Source organism: Buceros rhinoceros, unplaced genomic scaffold, assembly GCF_000710305.1.
Source record: "Buceros rhinoceros silvestris isolate BGI_N320 unplaced genomic scaffold, ASM71030v1 scaffold2926, whole genome shotgun sequence".
NCBI lineage: Eukaryota > Metazoa > Chordata > Aves > Bucerotiformes > Bucerotidae > Buceros > Buceros rhinoceros.
In genome coordinates this window covers 1-11,448 of record NW_010415617.1, presented here as the reverse complement: position 1 = coordinate 11,448, position 11,448 = coordinate 1, and the positions used below count along the sequence as shown (strand labels likewise).

Genomic DNA, 11,448 nt, shown 5'->3' with positions numbered 1-11,448 from the left:
CCCCCACTGTGCGCAGCCTATTTAATAGTAGGAGAAAAAAACCCCTCGGCTCTCGGCGGAGCAGATTTGGATATTCTCACCCGGTTTCCAGACGGGACGGGATTCACGGCAAAACAGTCCAGAGAGTTCAGAGTCTGTAGCAGGCCCTCAGGTTCCCTCTCAGGTCTCGGGCCTGGTTCGGCCTAATCAGCCCTAGTCGGCGGCAGAGCAGAGTGTGGGAGTCCTCTCTCCGTGCAGCGGGTGGAAGTCCAAGAGGGGCCACTACTCCTGCCTGCTGCCTTTAAAGGCTCCCGACATAACCTTCCACCTGACCCCCTTAACCAATTAAATGCGAAATTATCGTATTTGCATGGACTAATTCTATTTGTCCATTTCCCAAAACAAGGAAGTTTCAGCTCAAACCAGGACAGGCAGACAAAAGGGTCCACGATTGGACAGCAATAACTGCCTTTCAAACCATGGAAGGTGCCTGTACCAAGTTTCACTGTGAAAAAGTTTGAAGCTTAAATAACATATGCTAGGTTCTCCACTTAACTGAAATCACCGTGAAATAACTAATGCACGATTGAGGTCTCTAACACACTCAGTAACATAATTATTCTTTCAGAGTTCAAAGAACAAATAAACGTGGCACAGGTCTGAATATTTGAGCTTGCAGTTTCTGTCAAACTGATGGCTTCCTCATTGAGGCCAGCATCAGAATGTAAATAACAGAATAGAAAAAAGCTGTATAATACAAAGACATCATGACATGTATTGTCTGAAAAAAGAAAGTAATGAGAACGTATCTGTCCAATTGTCATCAAAATGGTTTTAACTAGAAAACACTGGTATTTCAGTCTGTCACAGGGAATTTACTTTGAACTTAAACATTCACCAGCATACAAAAGATCCTAGAAAACAGATGAATCAGTGTATAGCACCTCTTCTCACACTGCCTGACAACACTAAAACTCCAAGCATATAAAATGGTCTTGTGTACAAAACTTGCCTGTTTAGAGTTGCCATCCACAGTGTTTTATTGACAACAACCATCTGTCCTTTCATTCCAGCCATTCATTCATATGCTGGTACCACACGAGCCTGAACTCTGTCTGCTATTTTAATATACAGAATAGCAGGCTTGGAATTTTTAGTGTTTATACATATAATCTATGTCTGTTCTTGGTGAAAAGAATTTACAGCAAAGGAAAGTATTTTAGTTTCTTCCAATGTAAGAATCTTAAGCTTTTATTTGTCTGGGACTGCATTGTGTAATTAAGTTGTATATCATTTCACACACAGTATGCTTTAATTATTGCAATTGATTGTTTTATTTAATTATTGTAATTAATTATTTCAATTTATTAGATTTTACAACTCATTAAGCAAAAAATGGCAGAGGATTGCCAGGAAGAACATGACCAACTAGAAGAAAAAGAAGGAGAAAAGAAAGGGACTCCTTAATCTGAGTCTACATAAAAACCACTTTGCAGATAGTATTAAACTGGTAAATCATCATAGAACAGATATACCGTCTTAATAGAAGCACCAAATTTATAAGGAAGGCCTGCAGCAATCTGCTAGGCTAGCTATCCTGATACAGAAGAGTGAAAAACCCACCAGTGACTGAATCTTTCCCAGCAAGCTTCCTGTGTTCTGGGCATGTTTCTGAAACTGTTTTCCGGACTGATTCCTGGAAAATTTTGTATACTCCAGGTAATCAATCTATGACCACAGACAGAGTACCATGATAGAGTAAGAAAGAAGTTTATATCATTCTGTCATCAAGTCTCAAAATAGACATCCTTTGTAGTTATCTTACAGAGCCTGTAAGATCATATCACAAGGGGACAATTGTCACTGCTTATGCACGTCTACTCTTTCAACTCTTTTTACCTCTTAAGAATAACCTCTGATTGCAGACTCCTGGCACAGGTCTAACAGCTCCACATAGAATAGAAAGTTTAATTTTTGAAAAATAAGATGGAGAAGAGGGAATAATTTAAGAGGATAAAGTAAATTTTGTTCAGCTTACAGCTCTATCACAGTTGCCCTTTCAGGAACACATCTGATAATGGTTCTGACAGTGTGTGTAATCACTGAACAGCTTTTCTCTGCTACTCTTCATCTCCTTCCTTGATGACATTATTCAGATTTCTGACCTTTCATTTCCATTTTTTCCTAGATCATTATTATTAAGATTTTGAAGGACTCAGTTTGAATGTTTGTCATTGATCTTTCAGGGATATTCATTAAGCCTGACTTTAACCTCCATATATGAAGGTTAAGTTCTTAGTATTGTACTTAGCTGGTGCCTAAGTGATGCACAGTCTTTTCTTTTTGTTTCTTTCATTGGGATGACTCCCTATCATTTCTTTAGATATGAGAGATGGCTACTAGTTCATCAGCAGATGAGCAGCCACTGCTCTGTCTTCAGTTCAGCTTGACAGACCCAAGTTCCCATTAAGCTAGTGAATTCAAGCACTTTTGGATGCTTATTCATGGTTCCATGAAGTTCAGAGTCTACCTAAGTAGTCATTGTTAAGTGGTATATGTCCAGGAATGTGTTGTCCTATAAATATCACCCAGATTGGGAGCCAACATGTGTAGCAGTGAAGCTGATGTCAGGTAGTCAAAGGGACTGCCTTTGCTTCTGTAATACAGTGACCTTCAGGTCTGTGTCTGAGGACGCTTAAGGTAGCAGTAGTTTGCTGTATACCAATTCCTGTATGCATGGAAGACTAATGATGAAAACATAAGCATGATCATAGTGATGATAAGTCTAGCAGGAGGGGGAATAACAGGTAGTTAAAGATGAGATTTTACCACTAGGTCATTGTCACTGGTTTGGCTGAGGCTGAGCCAAGGTCCGGTAACGATAATACCTTCCCCTATTCCAGCAGAAATAGGGGAAGGGAGAAAAGAATTAGTGAGACCTCTAAAGCGCTTTTTGGAAAACTGAAACAAACTTTAATAACACTACAAACAGAGATATATTAAATACAAAGGAAAACAGTGAGGTATTGAGGGTTTTGGGAAGGCGAGGGTTAAACCAAAAGCAAACATGGACCGTGGCAGCAATCCGAGATGGTGGCGGCCACGTGGTTCTGCCGCGTGAGCAGAACACAGAGACCCACGCATTTACGAATTACGCAGCAGCGCGAGATAGAGTGGAATCAGGCACAATCCTACCAGTCTCTAGCATGGATTGAGGTGAAAGCAAACAGCTCTCAGGCGAGCGGGCAGTCCGGACCCGGCTCGGCGGCGGAGCTCTGATGCAGGGCTCCGATGTGGCGTGCCAAGGCGGCACGGCAGCTTTTCCGGCAAAAACAGCTCAGTCGGTTTTTTTGGGCTGGTCTCTTGTGGCGGCGCTTTGCTGAGGAAGCGGCGGCGACGTGGTTCTGCCGCGTGAGCAGAACACAGAGACCCACGCATTTACGAATTACGCAGCAGCGCGAGATAGAGTGGAATCAGGCACAATCCTACCAGTCTCTAGCATGGATTGAGGTGAAAGCAAACAGCTCTCAGGCGAGCGGGCAGTCCGGACCCGGCTCGGCGGCGGAGCTCTGATGCAGGGCTCCGATGTGGCGTGCCAAGGCGGCACGGCAGCTTTTCCGGCAAAAACAGCTCAGTCGGTTTTTTTGGGCTGGTCTCTTGTGGCGGCGCTTTGCTGAGGAAGCGGCAGCGGCGGCACGAGGGGTCTGTCCCCGCAGCGCGGCTGTGTGGAAATGCGGCGGCAGCAGGGATAGGGCTTGCGGCAGCGGTGGGCGTGCGGTGACGGCATCTCTGGGAGAAACAAGCAAGCAAGAAGGCAGGCAGGCAGGCACGGCACGGCACGACATGCAGGCAGGCAGGCACGGCTAGCTCCGCGGTGGCCAAGAGCACAGGAAGCAACTAAGCTCGCAGCACAGTCGCCTGACTTTCAAAGCTACAGTGGAGTGAAAATTTTCAACCTATGAGGATGCTGCTTAACATCACATGGGAGGGAATACAAAATGCTATAGGTTTAAAGCAAACTTCTCCTGAAAAGGAGATCTTTGCTGACCTAGCACAGTCATTCAGACTTCTTCAAGAATAGCTATATCTAAGCAATGTAGGTAGAGCAACCGGCTCTGATAAGTTTACCTGACCTGAGAAACTACTACTGTCTTGGAACATTCTTCACGTCAGAATTTCAGTCATAAATCGTTTCTGTGTGGCTGATATCCTTCCTGCTGGAGGCCCCTGCATCAACTCCATTTTTTTTCACAAAGCCTTTCCAAATCTATCCCTCTTCCACTTGTGCTGATCTTCCTACTCCATAGACGAATATTTGCCTCCGAAGACCTAGACTCTCAGAAGGGGTAAATCTGCTTAGGAAGGGATCCTGTCTTCTTTGAGAGCAGCCTGGTATACTCCTGGTTTAAATGAACGATAATAAAATACACCTCTCCTGCATTCTGTTACAGGTATATTAGTGGTTTTGGTATTTGTTCTATAAGGATACAGTAATAGAATACATTTCTCCTGCACTTTGTGGTGAGCAAACTGCCTTTACTTACTGACTTAATTACTCCTTTAGGGAAGGATGACCTTGGGGTTCCACCACCTAGAAATACCACATCAGGATTTAGTAAAACATGGGTCTGAGCAATTGATTATAGCTGAATATGGAGGTGGCTTGTATAAGGCAATCTTCCAGTGGATAACATGGGAAAATAAGAATCCTCAGAATGTGGACTGAATCTCTAAAAATCCGAACCAGGGAGCACTAAGTCTATTAGAACACTGGTGGCACAATAGCTACGTAAGAGAAAATCAATTGCTAAAATTTGCAGGATGTACTTACTAAATAATGTGAGCAAAAAGTGGCGACAGAGATTTTGGAGACCAGAGAAATTCTACCAGGCACAAGTAGTAGGCAGTGGATTGCAAGTGAGACTATTAGCTGGACCTGCACAGCCCTGAAGAAACCTGCTGTAATTAATTATGAGCTAAAGCTGAGGATGACACTGGGGGTATCTGTTAGACTGGCAAACATAGGAGACCTTAAGTAGTCACAGATGAGGGCAGTCTTCATAGCTGGGGAGGAGGCATATGTATTCACTTTAGCATCAATGGAGACAATCCTGAATACTGTTTATTTAGCACAAAGCTAATGAGCATTACTTGGGGGTTGTTAACAGATTAAAATCCAAATCAAGTCTGTTCTAATATTTTGTTGTTGTTGAACAGCAAGAGGCTATATCAGCTGGAGACATGAAATGAATTATTTAATGATAAATAGCAATCAGCTCACTAGAACTTAATGTAGAAGAAATGACCGATCCAGAGTCAGCTAAGTGAATGGGAATCACTTTATTTTTTCACTAGGATTTGGATAAGCACATGAATTTCTGTATCATATTATTGACAGAAGTGGAACTAGTACCTGCTTGAAATTACAGTGTAACAAGTTTAATCAACTAACTAATTCAATGTAAGGTAGGTTACATTAAAAAGTATTATCTAGCTAGAGCTTTCTTTGCTGTACAAGAATGGGACAGATTTAACTTCCTATTACAGATAAACACAAAAAATTAACTTCAAGAGTCATGTTGAAGTCATGTTTATTCATAAAATAGTTTTGTGTCTGCAGAGCTTTTTTACCTCCCTAAATATTACTTTTAGATGAAACAATTTGCCCATGTGTATAAGAAAATCAACTAAATTTATGAAAAAAGAATGAGACGTCTTTAACAAAGTCTCTGCCTGCCCTCATTCAGAAGTTTTCTAAACCTTTTGATGATCGCAGCTGGCATGTTCCTTATGTTTAGGTTGTGTTTTGTACTAGCTGTCTAGTTTTTGTGTAGTGAAAGCTGATTATTATTACTTAGATGAATGTACCAGAATTTTCAAAATTTCTATCTGTCATGACAAAGACCTTGCTGTTTTCAACTCTTTTGCATAGCAGACCATATGCAAGATCTGTTCTGCACTTCTTGCAAGCACAAACCATAGCTTAATTGGCAGGAATTTAATTAAAAACAAACAACCTGCCCCCAAAACCGAAAAGGGAGCCTCAGCACTGCGCTGGGCTGACAGGCAGCAGCAAAGGAAGCTCGTCTGGGAGTGGTGCTGGGACCCAGCAGGGCGGCGCGGCTGAGCGGGGCGGGAGCTGTCCCCCAGCCCAGTGCTGAATGAGGGCCCTTGGCAACGCGCAGCATAGAACCACAGAATCATTTAGGTTGGAAAGGACTTTTAAGAGCATCCGGTCCAACTGTTAACATAACACTGCCAATTCCATCACTAAACCATGTCTCTAAGTGCCACATCTACATGTCCTCCAGGAACGGGGGCTCCACAGCCGCCCTGGGCAGTCTGTTCCAAAGCTTCACAACCCTTTCAGTGAAGAATTGTTTTCTAATATCGAATTTGAATTTCCTCTGGTGCAACTTGAGGCCATTTCCTCTCATTCTATCACTTATTACTTGGGAAAAGAGACTGACACACACCTTGCTACGACCTCCTTTCAGGTAGCTGTAAAAAGCATTAAGGGTTCCCCTGAGACTCCTTTTCTTCAGGCTAAACAATCCCAGTTCTCTCAGATGCTCCTCATAAGACTTGTGCTCTTATGAGGAGCATCTGAAGACGTGAGGACCCTTCACCAGCTTTGTTGCCCTTCTCTGGACACGTTCCAGCACCTCAATGTCCTTCTTGAAGCGGAGGGGCCCAAAACTGGACACAGTACTCAAGGTATGGCCTCACCAGTGCCGAGTACAGGGGGACAATCTCTCCCCTCCTCTTGCTGGCCACACTATTTCCCATACAAGCCAGGATTCTGTTGGCCTTCTTGGCCACCTGGGCACACTGCTGACGGATATTCAGTCGGCTGTTGACCAAATACAGCAGTGTGCTGTCATGTCACACACACATTCTCATGAAGGTATGGAAAGTATACCAATTATAAAAATAATACCGCTAAAATAAAGATAATGCTGGCACAGTATTTGTTTCTCAGACAAAATACCACTGAAATAGGCTGGAATCTCACCAGAGATAAGAAATTTCTTTTTACTGCTTGCCATTAAATAAGTTATTAGAAACATCTGGCAAATCATGCTAGAGCTAAACCAGCAGGAGCAATGAAAATTCAAAACCCAATTGTTTAGCTCTGAGATGTTTTCATATAGGCTATTGAATGACTTAATGGAGAAAATGAACACACCTGATGTACAGATTTATTTTGACGATACTAATTTTGATACTAACATTCAACATGAAATAGAAAGCTGGATGTAACTGGTTTCAAAAAGAAATGCTGTGGAAATTAGAAATTTCTTCATTCTTACTGTTTGTATTTGCCACTTCGTTTTAATGCAATTTATTTATAGCTGAAACCTCCAAATATTAACCATGAATGTACACAAGTCTAATTTGCTGAAAGCCATATTAAGATTTTTGTTTAAACTATCCTCATTCTAGTATCTTTTTACCATTGACTGTCTTTCATTGATATAATACAGTGAATAAGGATGATCTCCCACCTTCAGACTGCTGTTATTTATCAAAGGGATTTGCTATTCAGCATTATTTGAAATTATTACAGGCAAAAAATTCAGACAAACTACACTCACTTTAAAATAATTTTTGTGTCTTCACTTCATGTCAGTTTCTTTATATATTTCAGAACTGCAGCTCTATATACAATGTCTTTATCAATCTATAGGTTTATAAAAAGTTTATGCCAATATTTCCCACACCTGTGGAATAAGAGTTGTTAGGGAGATGAATCCCATTGTTTCCTCTTTTGCAATACAGTCATGTGTTGTTAAAGGCCTGCATGTCTTAACTGTCTTCTTTTATAATAACTCTAAGGTGACTTCCCTTTCTTTCTCTCTTTTCCCTTATAAGCAGTTTAGACTTCTGCTGGAAAGATGTGCAGTATGATACTTTTTCTCATTACTACATAGACTTGCATTTATGACATTTAAATTATTAACTATAGTTTCAACAGCTTTCATCTCATCTCATCTCATCTCATCTCATCTCATCTCATCTCATCTCATCTCATCTCATCATCTCATCTGTTTTAGGATGCTATCAAATTCTAACAAAATGATTTACTAGTTACACTCTTTTCATGTGTCAAAGACTATGCCCATAACCATGGGGACTATGGTCTTAATACAAATTAAAAAAAAAAAAAAAGGAGAAAAAAAGAAAAAAGAGGAGAGGAAAAGAGAGAGATTGAGGTGAAGAAAATAGATAGACCTGTTTACCAGCCCTTAGTTTTTTGCATTTCCTGGAACGAATGAATCCTATCCTGTTGGGAAAAATTGCCATATATACATATGGCATGTATGTATATGTATATACATATTCCATTCACAACATAAAGGACTTCATTATCTGTGGGGATTTCAGCTCCTTGAATTAATAGAATTTACTAAACACATCTCTCAAAAAGAACATTGATTTAACTTTTGAGTCAAGACCTGATATACAGTATTTTTATTTAATGTGTCTCTTGTTATAAATTGTTAAACAATATTAGATTCCTCATAATTAACATTTTCTCTTTTCAGTGTGCTTTAAGATGATATTTAATAAGATTTAATTTCATTTACAGTAAGTTTAGTTATTCTAACTACACAACAATCCTACCAAAACATACTGAGAACACAGTCATCAAATAATATGATGAGCACTTGATAATACATTCATAACTTCCCTATGAAAGAAGGAACTGCTTAATTCGATCTCCTACTGTTATTTTAAAGTATTTTTTCTCTCCATGGTTCACTGCATATTGTTTTTTATTAACTTTTAAATTCTAGAATCTCTCCCCTTAAACACAACCCTAAAAGTCAGATAGAGTGTTAGGGCAATTGTAATTCTAGGGGATGAAAAAATTGTGCAGCAGTTCAAAGATTCTAGTCTTAATCCAATCAATAAAGAAAGAAAATTGATTTGGTTAGATGGAGGTACGTTACAAAAATTTCCCACCATTTTCAGTACCACAAAGACATGTTACTAAGAAGCAAAGCTGACAGCTTGAGAAACTGGAGGAAAAGAAACAAAATAGTATTGTATAAAGCCACAGTATTCTGTAATGTCAAGTAACAGTAGCATTCATAGGCTACGTCTACACTGCAGACTGAGGTATAGTGGAGCCCTATTTAAACTAGTTCAAAATAAGTCAACAACATCAGCAAAAACAGTGTAGTTTTTGCACCATGGAAATCATGACTGTTACATAAAATATTTAAGCAGCTTAAGAATCAATATCATAAAAAATCAGACGGAGAACTGAAGTGAGTGCTCTTTGAAGTAACGCTGTAGCAGAAGGCCGACTGCTGAACAAACTCAACTTCTGACTTCCCCTACCATGATCTAAAGCAGCTGGAGAGCTGATTAAATTAGTTGGGTGAGAGTAGCCTAACACAAATAATTTGGATGTGGATCTCTTATAACATTTTTGCCTTAATCTTTTTTCTATTAGAAAGGAGGTAGTACAGGAAGAATAGGTTTTGCCTCTGATAGTTAAAATGGCACTCCAGAGCATTAGACAGCTTGGCAGAAAACAGGATACTTTAAGAACGGCCTAAACTAGACACAGAATCAGAGCCTCTGAAGGTGCAATAAATATTCATCCTTCCCATCCTGACCCTATCAGTTAATGTAAGGAGGTAATATAATCGGACCTTATCGCAATTACGAGTAGTGAAACAAGTGATTTTTAACTTCTAATCTTTCATCTTCAGCAGCTCCTGGAATTCCAAACGTTCAAGAAAAGATGGAGTCAGATTCTTCGAAAGCTGGTGCAGAGGATGGCCAACTTTTATTGGAGTGCTCCTATTTTGCACAGTTTTAAACCCAATCGGAACACACTGCTGGTAGAGCTACCATGACAAGACTGATGGGATGGATCTGGGAACAGAGCTCAATATTTTGTGTAGACTTCCTTACCCTCCTTTTCAAGTTTGTGTTTCATGTAGAAAGAATTTTTGTTTTCTCCAGTGACTTTGAAATGTACGCTGCTAGGAGTTTTACCTCCTCCTGTGCCTACACAACCAAAATTTGCAAAGAACATTCTTTAGCTGGGTTGGATGCTGAGCCACAGAATTTGGGTTAGAAACTTTTCCTCGTGTTAGATATCCCTCCAGAACTACTTTAGGAACTTTATCTGTAACAGTCCAGTTTCAAGCCTTTATTAAGGCGTGATGTATTCTGTAATGCATCCATAGAGTACCAATACTTTAACAGATCTATAAATGTCATCACATCATATTTAAAAAAGTCAAATCATAATTAAATTAAGATCTCATGCACAAAATATATTATCTGTTGTTAAAATATTATTAAAAGGTACTGCTCATTCAGTTGAGCTCAGGCTAATGGCATACTAGATAGGAAAATGCCTGTAAGTTACGTGAACCTTCCAGTTTAGGGCTGGAATTCAGACTGCTTAGAGCACAACTAACTGGGGCAGGTGCTGAATAGGGTTTTCAAGGAATGCCTTTTTTCTCCTAAACTGTGGACTGGACAGAAGAAGGGTTAAATATTCACTGCTCTACAGAAAACATAGGTTTTGTCTGGTCGCATATAAATGTCTATTAGGCTTCAAACACTCATGGTCAGCCTGTGACACAGGGCCTGGTTTTGTTCTCAGGAAATCAAAAGGTTAAAGGCTGTTGCCTTTAACCAGAGTGCACAAGTGGAGTCTGAATGTTTTGGTAAGTTTTATTGGGAATGTGCTGATCACCAAGGAAAGAAGGATGTCTATGTAATGAAGAGCAGATTTTGGACCTCAGCCGTGGAGTGAGGAAGCAAAGGAAGTCTGACAAGCTTTAGTCTACTATTCCATAAAAGAAGTTTTGCTATTTTTCCTATTTCCTATTTTAACCAGTAGATGTCTCTGTTTTATCATGCAGTTATTGACAAGGACACAATATTCCTGTTCTCACAGCACATATTTAGTAAAAAACCCATTTGCTTCTCATGGAATGAACATATGTGAATATAAAAATGCCGACTTAATGCTCTTGGCATACCCTAGTGATATCTGTCCAACCTAAGCCCGTGGAAGCTTTAGTGGGAGCTTTGGCTGCTAAGCAACTTTGAAAATCATCATTATCGAAATATCCTAGAGGATTTTAAAAGAACAAAAGAGCAATTGGTGAGATTCATATGGACATTCATCTAAAAATCTAATAAATTTAGTACATCTTTCCTTATTGCATGGGAAGGCTCTCAGAAGCAGTTTACAGAATAGTATGGAGTATTCAATTTCTATATAATGCCTCAGGAAATTCCAAGTTGTGATAGATGAATTATCTTCTCTGCTTGTAAGATAATATTATTTCTGTATCCATAGCTATCAAAAGTAGTAATGTAGGTGGCTTGAAACATTCATACCTAAATGAAAATATCAATGTCATGCAATTCTATTTTAATATTTTTATTTTACTCATCATTTGAGAAACATATAGGGGATATATATAT

The 11,448-nt window shown here is 39.8% G+C and overlaps 1 protein-coding gene across 1 annotated transcript in view; it reads right to left on the bottom strand.

Moving 5' to 3' along the window:
* KCNB2 (potassium voltage-gated channel, Shab-related subfamily, member 2) overlaps window positions 1–2,485 on the bottom strand; it is a 7,288-nt gene extending 4,803 nt beyond the window's left edge. Inside the window, exon 1 of the mRNA XM_010137465.1 lies at window positions 2,435–2,485. Coding sequence (XP_010135767.1) covers window positions 2,435–2,485 — 51 coding nt within the window. The remainder of the gene's footprint in view (window positions 1–2,434) is intronic.
* Window positions 2,486–11,448: the final 8,963 nt, after the last annotated feature.